Raw genomic sequence first — 22,289 nt, forward strand, 5'->3', positions numbered from 1 at the left:
CAAAGGAAATGTTGGAGACTGGTACAATAACAATATTTAAAAGGCATCTGAATGGGTATTTGAATAGGAAGGGTTGAGAGGGATATGGGCTAAATGCTGGCAAATGGGACTAGATTAATTTAAGATATCTGGTCAGCATGGATGAGTTGAACTGAAGGGTCTGTTTCTGTGCTGTACAGCTCTATGACTCTATGGCTCTCTGACTGATATCATAATTTAATGTTTTTGTTGCTGTTATTAGTTTTTGCACAATCATTCCAGACATCACACACTTCTAACATATTCAAAGAGGACATTAGGTAATGTTAATTCGATATTATACATCGTTAACATACTTATTACAAAAACCATACATTTATTGCTGACGTCACAGAGAAGTAACACAATAATTACTGACATCACATGCTGTGAACACACATTTCCAATTGTACAAAATATTAGTTGCTGATGTAAAACAGTGTTGTTACATTCATCACTGACATCAATCAGTGTTGACGCAACCAAAACAAATATCATCCCATGTTAAGTATTTATTAATGTAATTAACTAGCATTTATATAACCATTATTGATCTCACAAAGCGTAAGCAGTATCATTACAAGTCTTACACAATGCTAACACAGTCATTACCGATACCAGTATTACCAGTATTACAGATACCAATTTACCAATTACTTATTGTATCAGTATTATCAGATTTGTTATTGGTATCTGGGAGTTAAACATAGTTATTACTGTTATCACACAGAGTGTATTTTCAGAGTACTAATACATGAATAACTAATATTACACATCAGCTGATTCATTACTCTTATCTCACAGCATTTTTTTCTCACAGTGTTGGTTATCGCTGATATTACACATTCATTTCTGATATCACACAGCCTTAATATTATCAATGTTGATATTGTACAGGTTGGAAATATTTCTTCCTGAAATCACACAGCAGTATTATATTCAGTAACAATGGTGAGACAGACTCAAAGGAACTGAATGGCCTACTGATGCTCCTAATTTTTATTGTATGTCAGAGTCAATCCATCCATTGCCAATGCCATGCAAAATTAATGCCTCATTATTAGTACCACACAATTGATATTTAATAACCAATATCTGACAGAACAAATATGCTCATCACTGACATCAAAATTCTGACATGCTCAACATTGATATCATACTATATGAATGCATTCATTGTTGTCATCAGAAAGCAGTAACATTTCATTACTGATATCCCACCATGTTCACACTTCATGACTGATATCACAAACTTACTCTTTATGGATGTCACACAATATTAACGATTCACTGTTATTAGACACTAACACTTTGCAATATCAGCAAAATGTTAACACATTCATAGAATCCCTAGAGTATGGAAGCAGGCCATTTGGCCCATCAAGTCCACACTGACCCTCTGAAAAGCATTCCTAGACCCACCCCTCTACCATAGCCCTATAACCCTCCATGGTTATTCCACCTAACCTACACACTTTGGACTGTGGGAGGAAACCAGAGCACCTGGAGGAAGCCAGCACAGACACAGGGAGAATGTGAAAACTCCACACAGACAGTCATCTAAGGGTGGAATAAAACCTGGGTCCCTGGTGCTGAGGCAGCAGTGTTAACCACTAAGCCACAATACTTGAAGTTAACACATTGCTTACGAAAGACACTGCCAATACATTTCTTACTGATTCAACAAACTTTAAAGCATCATTGCTATCATCACAGATCCTTAAGCATCTTCACTGCCCATATTACACAAGTTTAACTCGTTGTTGATGTGTTAACACATAACACTGGTAAAGTTAGTTTAGTCCCATTGTCACATTAAAGAGATTTAACCTGAGGGGCACCACACTCTCAGGGGAGTGGGAGGTTCAGAAGGTAGAACCTTCATGGTAACCTCAGCTGGTGCTGGCGTTGAACCCAGGCTTTTGGCATCACTCTACTGCAATTCAGCCATCCAGCCAACTGAGCAAACTAACCCCCAATACAATAGTATCACGTCCATTACTGATAACCACACAGTGTTAACAATTTATTGATATCAGACAGCTTTTGCACATTTATTAATGATGCAAATTGGATGAGAGATAGGAAACAGAGTAATGGTTAATAGATATTTTTCAGGCTGGTTGAAGGTCTGTCGTGAAGGTCCCAACAGATTGGTATGCAGACCCTTGCATTTCCTGATACATATGTAAATGCTCTAGATCTTGGTGAGCAGGACAGTTTCAAAATTTGCAGAAGACACAAAACTGAGAACTACAGTGTGGAACTTCAAGAAGGATAATGACAAGTTGGTGGAATGGTTAGATAGCTGGGCGGGTGTAGTTCAATGAGGAGAAGTGTGAGGTCACAAACATTTTCTTATTCATTCATGGGATATGGATATCACTGGCCAGGGCAGCATTTATTGCTTAATTCTAATTGCCCAGAGGGCAGTTAAGAGTCAAGAACAATGCTGCAGTTCTGGAGTCTCACATATATCAGACCGGGTGAAGACCTCCCCAAAAGGATTGCAGTGAACTAAATGAGTTTTTGATGGAAATTAACAGTGGTATGTGGTTACTATTAGAATAGCTTTTTATTCCAGACATCTACTGAATTCAAATTTCACAATCTTCTATGGTGAGTCTTGAACTCATGCCCTCCAAACATCACCCTGGAGCTCTGTATTGCTAGCTCGGGGACATTATCACTACACCACTGCCTATTTTATATAATACACTGGTTACACCTCAGCTACAAGACTGTTTATGCGTATGGTTCCCGGAATGAGAAACGTTAGGTATGAGACTAGGTTGGAGGAATTGAGATTTTTTTCCCTGCAGAGGAGAAAGCTCAGGGGAGCATTGATGGAAGTTTTCAAAATCATGCAGGACTTACAGTAACGAGGGAGCAACTATTCCCTTTTGGAAATGGATCAGAACCAGTGGCGACAATTTCGCAAAAGAAGCAAATGCAAACTTTTTCACACACCGAGTACTTTGAGTGTGGAATGCACTGACTCAAAGTGTGGTGGAGGCAGGTTCAATTGAGGCATTCAAGTGGACATTGGAGGATTTTTTAAAATAGAAACAAAGTTTAATGATATGGGGAAAAGGCAGGAGATTGCACCAAGTCAAAATGCTCAGAAAACTAGTGCAGATACGATGGGCCAAATGGCCTCCTTTTGCAATGTGACAATTCTGTGATACTGTGCAGTGTTACCATTCTGTTTAACAATATCATATAAGATTAACAATCATTACTGATGTCGGGATTTTAACATGCATACTACTGATATCAAAAACTAACACGTTCCATTGTATTTCCAGACAGCTTTACACATTCATCTCTGATAACTTGCTATTACATATTCACTTTTGGTATTCCTAGGATCAAGGTGTTCCAATGCATGAGTCCCAAAAAGTTAATATGCAGGTACAGCACATAATTACAAAAGCCTAATGGGATGTTATTCCTTCTAATGAAAGGATTGAACAGAATGTAAAGATGTTATGCTTCACTTATACTGGACATTGGTGAGACCATTTCACAGAATCTATCTATAATCTATCCTCAATAATGAATTTTCTCATCCTAAGTGCCATTCTCTGCTGTGCTCTTTCCAATGCATTCACACCCTTCCTAAAGTGTGGTATACACAATGAGCCAGATGAATTTTATCCAGTGTCCTATTAGGTCCAGCATAAGATCCTTACTCTTGTATGCTATGCCCCTATTAATAAAGCCTAGAATACTGAATGCTTTATTAACAGCTCACTCTATCTGTCCTGCCACTTTTAATGACCTTTGCACATCTACACCTAGGTCTCGCTGCTCCTGCACACCCTTTAGAATAGTACATTTAATTTCATATTATCTGTGCCAAAGTGTATCCTCTCACACTTCATAGATGATAGAATCCCTACAGTGTGGAAACAGGGTCTTCGGCCCATCAAGTCCACACTGACCCTCAGAGCATCCCATCCAAACCCATCCCCTCATAACCCACCTAATCTACACATCCCGCAACACTATGGGCAATTTAGCATGGCCAGTCTACCCAGCCTACACATCATTGGACTGTGGGAGGAAACCGGAGCACCCGGAGGAAACCCACACAGACACAAGGAGAACGTGCAAACTTCACACAGGCAGTCGCCCAAGGGTGGAATCAAACCCGGGTTTCTGGTGCTGTGAGGCAGCAGTGCTAACCGTTGAACCACCATGCCGCCCTGATACAGCATTATTCTCAGCATTGAACTTCATCTGCCACCTATCTGCCCTTTCCACCAGTTTTGAAGTTCTATGCTGTTTCCCTCAGAGTTTACAATTCTTCCAAGTTTAGAGACTTCTGTAAAATTTCAAATTGCCAACTGAACATCAAGATTCAGATCATTTATATAAATCAGGAAAAACAAGGGTCCCAATATCAACTCCCAGGGAACACCACTACAAGCCTTCCTCCAGCCCACATAATATCTGTTAAGAACTACTCTTTGTTTCCTATTACTCAGCAAACTTTATATTAACTACCCCTTTTACTCTATGACCAGCACCTCAAATGCTGCGTGCAATCCTGGTCATACAGTTGTACAGCACAAAACATACCCTTCAGTTCAACCAGTCCATGCCAAACATAATCCCAAACTAAACTAGTCCCATATCCCTCCAAACCTTTCCTATTCATGTACCTGTCCAAATGTCTTTTAAACATTAGGAAGCATATTTATGTTTTGGAGGTTTAGTAGACTTATGTCTGGAATGAGTGGGTTTTCTTATGAGGATAGGCTGGGCTTGTTATTACTGAGTGAATGAGCAGAAGTGTATAAACTCCTCAGCAGCCTTGATAAGGTAGACATGGAAATGATGCTTCATCTTCTAAGTCCAGAAATAGGGGGCACTGTTTTAACATTAGGGGTTGCCTTTATAGGTCAGAGATGAAGCAATCATTTTTCTCTTAGACAGTTGTTTCACTTTGGAACTCTGTCTCAGAAGGCATTACAACATGGATCATTAAAAATATTTAAGGCAGATACAGATCGATTCTTGATAAATCTTGTTTTTCTTGACTTCCATCATGTAATAGGGAAGAGAATCAAAGGTTATTGGGGGCAGTTGGAAATATGGAACTCAAAACAAACAGAATAGCTATGATTTTATTGAATGGTGGAGCAGTCCCCAGGGGATGAATGGCCTACTTCTGCTCCTATTTAGTCTGCCAATATTTTCATGTTACACATAATTAATGTGTTTCAATATTACACCTGTTAACAATTTATTAATTATATCAGAGGAATGAGTCCAGTTTATAGTTCATGTCAATATTTCATAGATAATTTTTAGTTCTGGAATTTTAAAGCTATAAAAGTAATGTAATTAAAATACTAAGCTTTAGAATTAGTCAGAAAACCTAAAGAAATGCCAGTGCAAAAGACAAATACATTTGTTCAAAAAACTCAAGAGTGGGCAGATGGACTTGTTTAGCCAAAGAACTGGAGAAGTGATATCTGTAATCTTTCCAAGAATAAGAAAGTTCAGAGTGATGATTTTGTTTTGAGAGTTAGAGCAGGAATTTGATCCAATGACAATGAAGGAACAGTGATGTGATTCCAAATCACGATGGTGTGTGTTGAGGAGCAGAACTTGCAGATGGCAGTGCTTGTATGCACATGTTGCCCTTGTCCAACCTCTAGATTATAGAGGTTATGGTTTTCAATGTGACGTCAAAAGGACCATTGTGAGTCACTGCAGGGTACCTTATATATAGTATATACTGATGCCATGATGTGTTAATGATGGAAAGAGTAAATGCTTTAGTTAGTGAAGGGATGCCTATGATGATGCTGTGGCTTTAAGAGGTTATTTATCCTGCTTTTTTAAGAGAGATTGAATGAGAGGCAATGAGCTGGCTGTAAAAAAGTAAACAGCTTGTGAAACCTTGTTATTTTTTCATTTTGAACATAGAAGCAGCCTACCTGGGTGTAACCAGCTCTCACAGACCAGGCTTTCTCATCTTTTTTTAAGTTGTTAGGTTTAGCTTTAAACAGTTGCTGTTGTGGGCTTGAAGAAGTAGAAATTATCTTTTCTCTCACTCGGTTACAGCTGGAAGCTGGCACTTCTCTCTGCTGCTGGCTTACCTGTGGGATAAATCTATTTTTCTGAATTTGACTTTTTGCCAAGGGGTATGTTTATGGGATGCTACTTTTTGGAACAGTTAATTAATAATAAGTACTGTATCTATTATTCGTTTAAGTTTTCCATTAGAGTTGTTATTCTAAATCCTCTCTCTTTGATTGTATTTTAATTATATTGTTTAAATAAATTATTTTCTTGCTTAGAGTCAAGTAGGTTCAACCAGTTGCACTGCATCTGGAACATGATACTTCACATTTGTCTTTAAAACATGATACAATTAGGGTCTATGCTATCTTCTTAAAATATTTTGAGGGGATCTGGTCTGATCTACAACAGTGCTGATCAAGTAGACTGCCTTATTCTTAAAGGTGCTGAGCTTCTTGAAACACCACATATTCAATTAAGTAGAAAGTATTCTATCACATTCCTGACTTGTACCTCATAGACGGTAGACCAGCACTGTGAAGACAGGAAGTGGACTACTTACCACAGAATTCCAAGCTTCTAGCCTGCTCTTGTGGCCATAGGGTTTATGTGGTTATTCAGTTCAGTTTCTGATCAATGGGAACCTCCAGGATGTTGATAGTGGGGGATTCATCATGTTAATGCCATTGAATGTCAAAGGGAGGTGGTTGGACTCTATCTTGTTGGAGATGGTCATTGCTTGTCACTTGGTTGATGCCAATGTTAGTTGTTACTTACCATCCTAAGGCTAAATATTGACCAAATCTTACTGCATATGGAGATGGACTGCTTGAGTACCTGAGGGGTCATGAATCTACTAAGCATTGTGCAATCTTCAGCTCAGTTGCTCCTTTACAGAGTGTAACTGGGAAATTAAAAATGGGAAACAATAGCAGAAGCATTGAACAGTTTTTGGTATCTGTTTTCATTGTAGAAGACCCCCAAACTATCCCAAGAACACTTGAAAATAAAGAGGTAGAACAGAGGGAGGAACATAAACCAACCAGAATCGCAAGTGAAAATGTGCTGGGAAACTAATAGAGATAATGACTAACAAGGCTGTTGAACCTGATAGACTGCAAGCTACAGTCTCAAAAAGGGTGGCTGCTGAATGAATGGACTGTTGTGATCTTCAAAATTCTCTATACTCTGTAAGAGGTCCCAGCAGATTGAAAAATCAGAAATGTAACATCTATATTCAGGAAACAAGAGATGGAGAAAGCAAGAAACTAAAGGCCTGTTAGACTAACATTTGTCATTAGGCAAATGCTAGAATCTATTATTAAGGTAGCAACAGTAAGGCATTTAGAAAATCACAATACAATCAGGCAGCTTCTACATGGTTTTATGAAAGACTAATTGTGTATCACTAATTTATTAGAGTTCTTTGAAGAAGTAATAAGCAAGGTGGATAAAAGAGGAATATGTCGATTTGGTGTGCTTGAACTTCTGAAAGTAATTTGATAAAGTGCCACATCAAAGGTTATCACACAACATAAAAGCCTGTGGTGTAGGGGTAACATCTTAGTATGGATAGAAGATAGGTTAACTAACATAAAGGAAAGAGTAAAGATGTACAGGTTGTTTTGGTTTAGTGCCACAGGGATTAGTACTGAGTTCTCTACCCTTTGCAGCTATATCAATGAAATAGACACAGGGCCTGAATGTATAGTAGCTAAATTTGCTTACGTCAAAAATATAGATAGGGAAGTTGTCAGAAGGACATAGAGCCTACAAAGAATTTTTGATAGTTTAAGTGAGTAGGAAAAATTGGGAGATGGAATATGTCAGAAAATCTGAAATTGTCAGGAAGAATAGAAAAAACAGCATATTCGAGACTACAAGTTGGGAAGCCTTGTTCTAGCTAAACATGATCTTAGTGAGGCTACAACTAGAGTACTTTATGGAGGTTTAGTCTCCTTACTTAAGAAAGAATTTAAACTGCATTAAATGTAGTTTAGAGAAAGTCTATTCGACTGTTTCCTGGCGTGAAGGGGTTAGCTTCTGAGGAAAAGTTGAACAGATTGTGCCTGTAACCACTGGTTTTAGAATAATAATAAATGATCTTATTAAAAGATATAAGATCCTGAAGGAACTTGACAAGATGGATGCTGAGAGGTTGTTTTCCTTAGCAGGTGTCTCAGCCTAAGGACGTAGTTTAAAAATTAGGGGTCTCCAGTTTAAGACTGAGATGAGAATATTTTTTTCCCTCTGGAGGTCATTTGTTTGTAGAATTTTCTTCCTCAGAGAACAGTGAAGGTTGGTTCATAAATATATTCAAGGCTGTGTTAGACAGGCGATCAACAAAGATGTCAAGGATTAAATAGGATGGACAGAGAAGCGGAGCTGAGGCCATATCAGCCATCATTGCACTGAATGGGGTAGCAAGCTTGAGGGGCTGAATGCCCTATTCCTGCTCCTAACTCTTGTGTTCTTGTGAACATCTCAACTTCTGATCTTACGATGGAGGCCTGGGACAACACTTCGATGAACCCTTCAGCCATCCTCCTTAGACTGAAATGATGGACTTCCAGAAACCTCAATCATCTTGACTGCAAATAGTGGAGAGTAGTCGCCATGAATCTCATTGACTTCAACCTTGCTGGGCTCCTTTATATCACTTTTGGAAAAATGCTTCCTTGATGTCAAGTGGTAATTTTCACTTCATCTCTTGAGTTCAGCTTTTTTATCCATGTTTTAATCAAGGCTATAACAAGGCCAGAAACCACCAAACTGGGCATCGGAGAGCAGGGTATTGCTGTTGATAGAAGTTAAAGACCCTTTCCATCACTGTGTTGAGCATTGAGAGGAGGTTGGTTGAGTGGTAGTTGATTGTGTTGGTTCTTGAAGGCAGGACAAGCCTGGGCAATTTTCCACATTACAGGATAGATGTCAGTGCTGTAGCTGCACTGAAACAGTTTTGCTAGGGGCACAGCTAGTTTTGGAGCATAAGTCTTCACTATCATCAACAATTTGTTGTCACAGCCCATAACCTTTGCAGTATCCAATACGTTTAGCCATTTCTTGATATCACATGGAGAGAACCAAATCTGCTGAAGAGTGACCTCAGAAGAAGATTGAGATGTGTCATTCACTTAGCATTTCTGGTTGAATATGATTGCAAATGCTTCAGATCTATCCTTTGCATTGAAGATAGGGATATTTGTGGATTTTCCTGCTCCTTCAGTTAGTTATAGAGTCATACAGCACGGAATATGACACTTCAGTCCAACCAGTCCATGCCAACCATAATCCCAAACTAAACTAGTCTCACCTGCCTGCTCCTGGCCCATATCCCTCCAAACCTTTCCTATTCAAGTACTTATCTAAGTGTCTTTTAAACACTGTAACTTAACCCGCATCCACCACTTTCTCAGGAAGTTCATTCCACATGCGAACCACTCTCTGTGTTAAAATATGTCCCTCATGTCTTTTTTAAATGTCTCTCCCCTCACCTTAAAAATATGTCCCCTAGTCTTGAAATCCCCCATCCTAGGGCAAAGACACCTACCATTAACCCTATCTGTACCCCTCATGATTTTATAAACTTTTATAAAGTTGTTTAATTGTCTACTACCATTCATGGTTGGATGTAGCAGGACTGCAGAGCTTAGATCGATTCATTTCTGTTGTCATGGAAACTTCATATATTTGTGTTGATATCACACAGGTTTATACTAGAACATAGAACAGTACAGCACAGTACAGGCCCTTCAGCCCATGATGTTGTGCTGACCTATTATCCTACTAAGATCAATCTACCCAGCATACCCCACATTTTACTATTCTCCATGTGCCTATCCGTGAGTCGTTTAAAAGTCTCTAAAGTATCTGACTCCACTACCACTGCCGGCAGCGCATTCCACACACCCACCACTCTCTGTGTGAAGAACCTACCTCTGACATCTCCCCTATATCTTCCTCCAGTCGCCTTAAAATTATGCCCCCTCGTAATAGCCATTTCCGCCCTGGGAAAAAGTCTCTGACTATCCACTCTATCTATGCCTCTCATCATCTTGTAAACCTCTATCAAGTCACCTCTCATCCTTCTTCGCTCCAATGAAAAAAGCCCTAGCTCCCTCAACCTTTCCTCATAAGACCTGCCCTCCAGTCCAGGCAGCATCCTAGTAAATCTCCTCTGCACCCTCTCTAAAGCTTCCACATCTTTCCTGTAATGAGGTGACCAGAACTGAACACAATATTCCAAGTGTGGACCAACCAGACTTCTGTAGAGCTGCAGCATAACCTCATGTCTCTTAAACTCAATTCCCCTGCCAATGAAAGCCAATACACCATATGCCTTCTTTACAACTCTATCAACTTGGGTCGCAACTTTGAGGAATCTATGGATGTGGACCCCAAGATCCCTCTGATGCTCCACGCTGCCAAGCATCCTGCCATTATCCCTGTATTCTGCATTCAAATTCGACCTTTCAAAATGAATCACTTCACACTTTTCTGGGTTGAATTCCATCTGCCACTTCTTTGCCCAGCTCTGCATTCTATCAATGACCCGTTGCACCCTACAACAGCCCTCCACGCTATCCACAACTCCACCAACCTTTGTGTCATCGGCAAACTTACTAACCCACCCTTCCACTTCCTCATCCAAGTCATTTATAAAGATCACAAAGAGCAGAGGTCCCAGAACAGATCCCTGTGGAACACCACTGGTCACCGAGCTCCAGGCTGAATACTTTCCATCTACTACCACCCTCTGTCTTCTATTGGACAGCCAGTTTTGTATCCAGACAGCCAAATTTCCCTGAATCCTATGCCTCCTTACTTTCTGAATGAGCCTACCATGTGGAACCTTATCGAATGCCTTGCTAAAATCCAGATACATCACATCCACTGCTCTACCTTCATCAATGTGTTTTGTCACATCCTCAAAGAATTCAATAAGGCTTGTGAGGCATGACCTGCCCCTCACAAAGCCATGCTATTTCTAATCAATACTGAAGCATATAATGCTATCACATCCATTATTCACACCCCACAGCACAAACATATTAATTACTGTTTTAGGACAGAGCCAATATTTCCATTTCTAATATCACAGAACCTTAACACCTGTATCACTGATATCACAGTGCTAATATGTTGATTTCAGCCATTACACTTAATTACTGAAGATATAAATCTAACAGATTATGGTTTTGAGAGTGTAACACTTTACTGACATTCTGCAGTCTTCAACTTGGGCAGTCTCTCAAGACCAAGGTTGACTTTCTCCCGCTCTAGAGTTGTGAGTCCTGAAGAGTACAATGCTGGATCTGCAAATGCTGACACAGGTGGAGCAGGTGGGCTCTAAAGAGGTGGCTGGGTGGGAGGCTATGATTTTCACATGCTCCTTCTGCTGTTTGAACTTAAACTCAACCTGTACCTGTCAGAGATGCTTGAGATTGTCGTTACCTTCACCAATTCTTCTTCGTCAGTTTGGGCACTCTCAGGTTAGAGATTCCCAGGAGTCAGTGGGGATGTTGCATTTTTTCAGAACCTCCTTGAAGCATTTTTTTGAACCTCCTGCTAGCCACTTGCCATGACAGAGTTCAGAGTGGAGAGCTTGATTTGAGAGTCAATATGCTAACAACGTGGCACAGCCAGCAACGCAGTATTTTTATTCATTTATGGGACATGGGTGTTGCTGGCTGGGCCAGGATTTATTGTCCATCCCTAGTTCCCCTTCAGAAGGTGGTGGCGAGCTGCCTTCTTGAGTCGCTGCAGTCCATGTGTAATAGGCAGATGCACAATGCCATTAGAGAATGAGTGTTAGGATTTTGACAGCAATATATTTCCAAGTCAGGATGGTGAATGGCTTGGAGGGGAACTCGAAAGTAATAGTGTTCCCATGCTGGCCTTGTCTTTCTAAATGGTAATGGTTGTGTGTTTGGAAAGTGCTGAATAAAGATCTTGGATGAATTTCTGCTGTACACTTCGTAGATGATACACAATGATGCTACTAAGCGTCTGCAGCTAAGTGACTGAACATTTGTGGATTTGTTGCCAATCAAGCGGGCTGCTCTGTCCTGGATGGCATCAAGCCTCTTAAGAGCTTTTGGAGCTGAATTCACCCAGGCAAGTGAGGAGTATTCCATTACACCCCTGACATGTGCCTTGTAGATAGTGAACAGGCTTTGGGGAGTCAGGAGGTGAATTATTCACTGTAGCAATCCCTGCATCTGATTTACTCTTGTCTCTATTGTATTTATATGGTGAGTCAAGTTCAGTTTCCAGTCAATGGTACACCCCAGGATGTTGGTAGTGTGAGATTTAGTAATGGTAACGTTATTGAATGTTAAGGGACGATGGTTACATTGTCTCTTATTGGAGATGGTCATTGCCTGACATTTGCATATGTTATTTGCCACTTATCAGCCCAAGCCTGGATATTGTGTAAGTCTACTTGCATTTTAACATGGACTGCTTCGTTATCTGAGAAGCAAAATGGTGCTGAATATTGTGCAATCATCGGCAAACATCCTCAATTCTGACCTATGATGAAGGGAATGTCATTAGTGAAGCAGCTGAAGATGGTTAGGCCTAGGACACTCCTCTGAGGAACTCCTGCAGAGTTGTCCTGGAGCTGTGATGACTGACCTTTAACAACCTGAACCATCTTCCTATGTGTCAGGTATGATTCCAACCAGCAGAGAGTTTTCCCCTGATTCCCATTGGCTCAAGTTTTGGTGCTGCTTCTTGATGCCACACTTGTTGATGCCACAATGTGGCCTTGATGTCAAAAGCAGTCATTCTCACTTTAGCTCTGGAAATTATCTCTTGTCTATGTTTGAACCAAAGCTGTAATGAGGTCAGGAGCTGAGTGGTTCTGATTGACCATAACCAGTGTCTAAATACTCGGTGATGTTTGCCTGAGAGAGGACAATGATATTGAAGCATATTTCTGCCATTGGATTTGCAGCTTTGAGGAGACTGTGCTGGTAATATTTCTCTCAGGATTTCAGGTGTCCGTTGTACACTGTCTGTGTCTCAGATGCTTATAAATGGGTAGGTTACACTACTTGTCTACAGACCCCAAGTTTGGGGCCAGGATTGAGATCTTTGTGATCAAATGCTGTGTTTCTCAGATGGCCTATGACTGTGCTGACACACTGAAGATAATAGTGAATTTCATCCTCAATGTCTGCCCACATTGAGAGGAGGCTCCCATGGTATGGAAATTGATCTATATTGTCTGGTGACCTTCTGTGGGTTTTGATAGTTGGGGGGACAGGGACAAGGCAGGAGTGGACTGGTAGAAGACCTTCATTTTCTGGATATCCATTCAGGTCCATTCTTGCATATGCCTCTATGAATGTGTCGAACATAGCATGACAGTCTGCCTTAGAATCTTCTCACATACAAGGATCATCTGCCTATTGGATGTGCATTGAGTCTGTGGTGGATCCATTGCTGAAGGTCACAGTTTCTATGCAACGCAGAGGGTCGCGGTGAATTTCTGTGCACAACCAAATGTGAGGAGAATGTTCCATAATCCTCCCTGGTTGACAGAGTCAAAGGCCTTTGTGAGGTTGAAGAAAGCCAAGTATAAAGACTGCTGCTGCTCTCTGCATTTTCCTTGGGCTCGTCTTGCAGTGAAGATCGTGTCCACTGAGCCTCTTGATGGACTGAATCTGCGTTATGACTCCAGTAGGACCTCTTCAGCTCCTGGGAAGAGAATTTTAGCAATGATCCTATCTGTGTTGGACAGCAGGGAGACTCCTATATAGCTACTGCAATGAAGTCTTATCTCCTTTGTTTGAAGGTGCCTATAATTGCAGAGTCTTGGTCATTCATTGGCATGATCTCCTCCTTTCTGATAACAGAGACTAGGTCACGTAATCATGTCAAGAGTGCTTCTCCACCATATTTCCGTATTTTGGTAGGGATTCCATCTGCTCTGTTGGCCTTGCTCATTCTGAGCGGCCAGGTGGCCTTTTCAACCTCATGTCAATCTGGGGTTATGCTGAGGTGGTGGCAGGTAGCTTAACGCAGGATGTAGTTGAGGACTATGGGCAGCATGGTCGTTCAATGATTAGCACACCCTGCCTCACAGGGCTGAGGACACAGGTTCGATTACAGCCTTGGGGTGATTGTTTGTGTGTAATTTGTACGTTCTTCACATGTCTGCATGGGTTTCCACTGGGTGGTCTGGTTTCCTCCCACAGTCCAAAGATATGTAGGTTAGGGGGATTAGCCATGGGAAATGTGGGGATAAGGTAGGGCTTTGCTTGGATGGGATGCCCTTCAGTAGGTCAGCGCAGACCCAATGGGCCGAATGGCCTCTTTGTTGAAGGTGGTATTTGAGGTGATAATCACATAGGCTGCTTTGTCATGGATGGTGTTTAGCTTCTTAAGTATAGTCAGAGCCACATTTAGGAACATGGACCGTGTATTTTCACACTCCTGATGTGAACTCTGTAGCTAGCTGCCAGATTTTGGGGAGAGGGGAGGTGAGTTACTTACCCAGAAGTTCTAGCCTCTGAGCTGTTAGTTTGGAACAGCATTTATATAGCTCATCCAATCCAATTTCTGCTCAATGGTAACCCCTACGATGTTCTGACATCATTGAGCTTAAGCTTTAATTTCTTCATACATTTCAAATTTGTGCAACTCTGAGTTGCAGGGGGATCTGGGTATCCAAGAACATGAAGGGAAAAAATTAGTATGCAGGTTCAGCAAGTAACTAGGAAAGCTAATAGACTCTTTTTTTTCCAAGGGAAATTGAATACAAAAGTATGGAGGTTAGACTACAGTTACACAGGGCACTGATGAGACCACATCTGGAATATTGTACACACTATTGGTCTCCTTATTTAAGGATGGATAAAAATGTGTTAGAAGCAGTTCAGAGAAGGTTTACTAGATTAATACCTGGAATGGACAGGTGTCTTATGAAGCACCGTTGTGCAGGAGAGGTTTGTTTCCTTTGGAGTTTAGAAAAGTAAGAGGCGACTTGGTTGAAATATTTAAGATTCTGAGGATCTTGAGTTGGTAGATTTGAAGAAAATGTTTCCTCTTGTGGGACAACCTGAAACTCAGGTTGAAATTACAAAATAATGGCTTGCCCATTGAAAGCATGGATGAGATGAGTTGTGAAACTTTGGAATACTCTTTCTCCAAGACAGTGAAAGCAGAGACTTTGAATATTTTTAAGGCAGAGGTAGATAGATTCTTGATCAAGAAGTGAATGTTTTTTTGGAGGCAGGCAGAAACATGGAGTAATCAGACCAGCCATGATCTTATTGAGTGATGGAGCTGACTCAGTGGCTCAAGTGGTCTATTCTTGTTTTTATCTTTATAAGTGGTTTCATTCTCAACTGAATCCTGACTAACCCAATTTGTGTTTTTTATCTGAATTGCCTCTTTCTTCTTCAAGGTTCAAATGTTGAGTCATTATCTCATCTGTTTTTAACTTCTGACTGCCTACTTTGAAGTCAATTTCCAACTCTTCTGCTGTTATCTCTGTTAACTGCTGCAAGGCACTCAAAGATAAGCCCTGTCTCTCACGCACAGAATGCTTTAGCCATGGGTATAGCCATTTTAACTCTACAATAAATACGGAAGTATGGAAAAAGAACCGGAGAAAGGAATGCCAGTGGTCTCAAGGCCAAGCACCAACTCCACCTCCCGAAAATAGCTGCCAATGTGTGGTTGGAGATGCAACTCTAGGGTTAGGCTCATCAGCTACACAAGGACCCACAGAACCCCTGAGCAGCGAGATACAAATTCCTAGGTGGACAATCATAAATGTTAGTGAGCAATGGCTGCTGCTAATGACAATAAATACAATGAAAGGTGAAATCTTGTTCCTTTAAACTCTGGCTAAATCCAATGCACTTATCTGACCCTGTGGATTTAAAATCCCACAAGAGTTCCCAGTTTGGTACAATCTGCATAGAGATTGATCATTTTTAAGGAGAAATTTGAACTTCGGGTTGAGAACACATACAAGATGAATCCATATTTTAAAACATTTGCTGTTATGAACATATTCAAAGCTGACAAAGGGTCACTGGGCTTGAAATGTTAACTCTATTTCTCTAGCACTTTCTGATTCTGTTTCAGATTTCTAACATCCGTAGTTCTTTGTTTTTATATTAAAAATGCGATTGTCTAAATGATTTTATTGAAGACAACTTAAACTTCAAATTACAGAACAGAATCTTTCTCTTTTATTACCAACACAACTGATTCAAAAAAAACACTTCAGAGGTTAACCTTACACTGTCCATTGTGTAGTCATTTAATTTTCTCAGTCCTTGTTCAAATCGATTCCTAGCTCCTGAGGGTTTACTCAGAGATAGTAAGAACTGCCAATGCTGGAGTCAGAGATAACACAGTGTGGAGCTGGAGGAGCACAGCAGGCCAGGCAGCATCAGAGGAACAGGAAAGTTGACGTCTTGGGTTGGAACCCTTCTTGGGTCCTGACCCGAGACGTCAACTTTCCTGCTCCTCTGATGCTGCCTGGCCTGCTGTGCTCCTCCAGCTCCACACTGTGTTATTCTGAGGGTTTACGTCTGTTCTTTTCATTTCCCAGCCTGGTAAGTTTTAATCTCAGAACTGTCTTTTATGGTAAGGGATGTTTCTCATGATCCTCTGTCTAGGCTAAGCTAGGCACATTTTACAGCCTCATTTCAAATTCCCACAATTATTTTTTCAATCGAAGTGAGAACTCCCACCATTATTTTTATACAGTAAACCATTGAGCATTCAGCTGCTCCCTGTCTCCTGGATCTTGGCAGACTACCTATGTCCTCTCAAAACCCACCACCATGATCATGTGAATCACAGGGGCCTTGTATCCAGGTAGAAATGCTAATTAGCTACCCTTAAGACACCAACTGTCTTTTATATTGACAGTAAACAAACAGTAGGAACATGGAAAGCACCAAGGATCAGAGGGACATTGGTGTAGATGTCCACCAGTCCGTTAAGGTATCAGAACAGATGGATAAAGTGGTTAAAAAGGCATATGGGATACTTGCCTTGATTAGCTAAGGTTAAAAAGTGGCCTGCATGGTAGCTTAAGGGTTAGCACTGCTGCCTCACAGTACCAGCAACCTGGGTTTGATTCCACCCTTGGCTAGCTGTTTGCGTGGAGTTTGCACATTCTCCCCACATTTGCACAGTTTCCTCCCACAGTCCAAAGATATGCAGGTTAGATGGATTGGCCATGCTAAGTTACCGAATGTCCAGGGATGTGCAGCTAATTGGATTGCCCATGGGAATTACAGGGATGGGGCAGGGGATGGGTGGTGGATCTGGGTGGGATGCCCTTCAGATGGTTGGTGTGCATGAATAGCCTGCTGCCACACTGTAGGGAAATTTATGAATTTAAGTGGACAGTGTAAAGCATAACTGTTTACAGCTTGGTATTCTTAACACTTTCCTGAAACATTCGCTACTAAGATTATGCAGTGTTAACACATACATTACAAATATCATACAATGTTAACACAGTATTTACAAAGATCACATGACTGTAGCACATCATGCATGAACTCATACACTATTAACACATTCATTGCGGGTAAAACAGCTTTCACACACTTAATAACTGGGCTGAATCTTTACTCTCCAGTATCAGGAATTTAGAATTGAAAAACATGCAATTTTGCAAACTTGACTTGGGAAAAGTGCCCCAGATGTTCGAAATTTATTCTTAGGTTGCTGAGTGTTAACAGGAATTGGGCCCATATTACCCCCCAGAAACAGGATAGGAGCAGCCAAAGATGCTGCCAATTGCACACTGGTGGGATCTGTAAAAGGCTGGCCTGGGAATGCTGGCACTTCTAAGAAAAAGAATAAAATGAAAGGATAGGCTTTTAGCCCTTGTCCCTCATATCCCCCATACTCCCCATGTACATCTATGCCAACTCATGCCTTCCATTCATCCCCATGGCTCCTCATACTCTCCGTGCCAACCTATGTCTGTACTCACCCCACAGCCCTAAATAGCCCTATGCCAATTTAGTGCTAACTCATGTCGTCCCATGACCCTACCCACTGCCTTTGCCCTTACACTGTCTTTGACAACCTACCATGTATCCACCCTGGGCAGACCTCAGGAGTCTAACTGAGACATTCAAGAGGGAATTGGATGATTATTTGGAGAGAAATAATGTGCAAGGGTATGGGGAAAAGCAGGTGATTAGCGCTTGATAACGATGCTCATTTGAAAAACTGGTGTAGACATGATGGGCTGAAAGGTCTCTTCATGACTGTAATCACTTTCTGCGATTGTGTGAAATTTTGGATGGTTCCAAATATCCCATTGACCTGTTGTACACATTCATGCCTACTCTTAACAGTCCCGAAAGGCACATTATCTCTCCTAAAGAATTGATCTAAAATGGTAACCTGTATGTCTTAACAACTCCAGTGGCTTTAGACCTCTTCCTTCAAAGCTCTAAAGTGCAACCATCATGCAATGGACAAACCAATAACAAAAAGCTTCATCGGGTCTGATGAAGGGTCACCCACACGCGAAATATTAACTTGCTCTCTCTCCTAGATGCTGCCTGATCTGCTGTGATTTCGAGTATTTTTTGTTTCCAATAACAAAAATACCAGGCCTGTTTGAAGGGACTTACACTTTTAGATGTGTAGCTATATTGGTGAATCACGGATGTGCAATCTAGAACCTGCTCTGCTTCCTTCTAAGCAGCCCTCATTGAATCATTGAATCCGTATAATGTGGAAAGAGGTCATTCAGCCCATCGAGTTACACTGACCCCCCTCAAAGAGCACCCCACCCTATCTTTGTAACTCTGCATTTCCCATGGCTAATCCAGCTAGCCGGTACATCCCTGGACACTATGAGCAATTTGGCATGGTCAATCCACCTAACCTGTACATCTTTGGACATCATCCCCTGATGGTGGGTGTCAGACTTGGGAGAAGAACATCCAGAATCAGGACTGCAGTGCCACTTTGGCTAAGCTTGAGAGTCTTTCTGTTCCTGCGAAAATTTAGGTCCATTCAAAACTTGCATTAGAGAAGCCACACTGCTTCCATTACCAGTATTACATGGTATTAGCTCCTCCAATACCGGTACTGAACAGCAATAACACATGTAACATTAAACAGCGTCAACACTTTGATTTTTAATGTCATGCAGTTTTAGCACTTCCATTACTGCTATCTCACATGGCTAACATATTTATCACTAATAACATAGCATTAATACATCGAATCCTGCTATCACAGTAAATTCATTATTGCTGTCAGAACTTTAATACACATGCGTTGCACAGCACTAACACATTCATTGCTGTTATCTCACATTATTGATATCACAGAGTGTTAACACATTCACTATTGATACCTCACAACATTATCACATGGTGATGATACATTCTTTACTGATATCCCACCGTGTGAACACTCAACACTGATATCTCACATTAACACGCCTTAATTACTGATATGACACAGCATTAAGGCATTCGTCATTGATTTCACTGTGTTACCACATTCATTACAGATGTCAACGTGGTAACACATTTAGCACTCCCATTAAAGTGTGTTTACGCATATTAATTGAGAAAACATTGGGGTCCTGCCATGAAGATATTAGTACAGATTGAACTCAAGGTTCCATAATTAAAGGTCTCTGATCTAATCAGGTTCTACTCAACCTCCCATTCTCCACATCAGCTACACTGCTGCCTTGCTCGATTTGATTCTGCACACTTCACATCCTTTACCTGGTTATTGGACAGATGTAGAAGGATTGAATTCTCTCTTACCGTCACCAAATAACTGCAGGATGGCAAGGTCCACTGGACGTTTCCAGCCGCTGTTTTTCTGGATGGCAATGCCATAACCAGTGGTTGCGAATACCTTGCCACTGCCGATCGTCACAAGCTTGCAGCCTTCATCTCTCCCAGCCATGTAATTCAGCACAGCCGCGTCATAGATAAAAGCATCCAGCTTCCTGCAGGGGCGAGGAAACATGGATCAGAGTTCAAGTTTCTAGTGATCATGAACATCACAAAGAAAGAAACATTGCTGCCTTTATGGGACCTCTCCTCAGAAGGGTGGCAAGGTGTGAGTTATTTTTGTTATAAAGGCCCATTTTCACCTATCACTATCCCATGAATCACTGAATGGCCAACTGTTTTCTGGCAGTGTTTGGGCAGGGGGAACTGTTGACCAAGGCACCAGGAGAGTTCCTCTGCTGCCTCTTGAACATAAGTCCGCAGAAGAAAGGAGTGGGAGCTAGTGCAGTGTCTGAACCAAAGGACAGTCATGTAGCCTAGATCATACATAATCAAAATAGGGTCCCACAAGGGACATATACAAAACAAACCAAAAAAAATCACTTTTCTTCATATGTTGACTTGTGAACATATCATTTCTGTTGCAGAAGATGAATAAAGCATATTCACTGCAATTTTACCATTGTTTCCTTTGGCAGTGTCTATGAGGAAGTTCAGATAGACAGTCTTCTGGACCCTGCCAACAGTTGGAGGTAAATCCTCTAAGTGTACTAATATAAAAGAATGTGGGGGGAGCCCATTTTTTTAATAGAACATAAGAACATAAGAAATAGGAGCAGGAGTAGGTCATCTGGCCCATCAAGCCTGCTCCGCCATTTAATAAGATTATGGCTGATCTTTTTGTGGACTCAGCTCCTCTTACCCACCCACTCACCATAACCCTTAATTCCTTTACTGTTGAAAAATCTATCTATCTTTGCCTTAAAAACATGAAATCCAACAGGTTCGGCTATGAGTTCAGTTTCGAAAGTGAGGCACGGACTATCATCCTTCTGAAAAGACCAAAGTGTTTTTCACTGTGTCAGCTTCCAAAATAGGGCATCTCTGTGGACAGAGGCTTATCTTATAATAGCTAAGAAGACACAGTGGCTATGTTACTGCATTAGTAATGCAAAATCCTGGAATAATAATATGGAGATATGAATTCAAACCCCACTGTACCAGTTAAGGAATTTAAATTCAGTTGAATAAATCTAGAACAAAAAGCCATTATCAGTAATAGTGACCAAGACACTATTGTACAACTCCATATGTTTCACTAAGGCCCTTAAGGGAAGAAAAGCCACTGTGTTTACCCGGTCTGAACTACATATACTTTTGAAATGGCCTAGCAAAGTACTCAGCTATCCCACCAAATCAAAGGGTTATTAGGAATAAACAATGAGCTGACTTTGTTAGTGACATCTGCTGTATCAAGTAATGGTTCTCAAAGAGTTAATGTCGGAGACTGTAATAAGCTTCACCCAATCTGTTCATGTCATGCTGAAATGGGTGGGGTTAAGGTAGAACATCTTAGGACTTGTAGAGGGGCAACAAAGTGGCTTGCTGGTTAGCACTGCTGCCCCACACCACCTGGGACTCGGATTCCTTGGGATACTGTCTGTGTGAGGTTGTACATTCTCCCTGTGTCTGCGTGTGTTTCTGCCAGGTGCTCCAGTTTCCTCCCACAGTCCAAAGGCGTGCAAGTTAGGGTGGATTGGCTAGGGGATGTGTTGTGTGATGGGGTGGTTCTGAGTAAGCTGACCTTCAGAGGGTCATTGTGGGCTCAATGGGTTGAATGTCCTGCTTCCATACTGTAGGGATTCTACGATTTCTAGATTGAAGAGTCATATCCATGGGTCTCCTTGTAGATACTTTTCAACAGCCTTTTCAAACATGTCATGACACACATCTGTGGTAGGTGGGACTTGAATATGGATCTTGTAGCTGAAAGGTAAGGACATTACCACTGTACCACAAGAACTCTTGAACATTAGACTGGGTTCTGGATTGCTGGTCCAGTGATATTGCCACTGTGCCACCATATTTCCAAGTAAATTATTTTTAATCTGTCTGGTCATGTCATGACACACTTCTGGGCCAGGTGGGTCTGGAACCTAGGTTTTCTGACCCAGAGGTAAGGACACTACCACTGCACTACAAGACACTTCAAATAGTATTATAGGGGGAGGTAATGTACCCAGACCCTGCGGTGCCCATCTCCGTCTACAGGAGGGAACAGCTCATATTTTATTTCAATCAGCCCATTACATATCTGGGACACTAGTCTGACTTGAACCCACAGCTAGGGTAGCACCGTTGTTAGCACTGCTGCCTCACAGCGCCACAGATCTGGGCTCAATTCCACTCTTAGGTGACCGTCTGTGTGGAGTCTGTGCATACTCCATGTGTCTCCCACAATCCAAA

At 41.3% G+C, this 22,289-nt stretch overlaps 1 protein-coding gene across 1 annotated transcript in view; it reads right to left on the bottom strand.

Moving 5' to 3' along the window:
- LOC109922578 (glutamate receptor ionotropic, NMDA 2B-like) overlaps nucleotides 1-22,289 on the bottom strand; it is a 263,374-nt gene that overhangs the window by 22,967 nt on the left and 218,118 nt on the right. The window contains exon 11 of the mRNA XM_048617643.1: nucleotides 19,851-20,038. Within this exon, the coding sequence (XP_048473600.1) occupies nucleotides 19,851-20,038 (188 nt within the window). The remainder of the gene's footprint in view (nucleotides 1-19,850; nucleotides 20,039-22,289) is intronic.

The sequence above is a fragment of the Rhincodon typus genome, chromosome 37 (assembly GCF_021869965.1).
Source record: "Rhincodon typus isolate 14 chromosome 37, sRhiTyp1.1, whole genome shotgun sequence".
Classification (NCBI taxonomy): Eukaryota; Metazoa; Chordata; class Chondrichthyes; order Orectolobiformes; family Rhincodontidae; genus Rhincodon; species Rhincodon typus.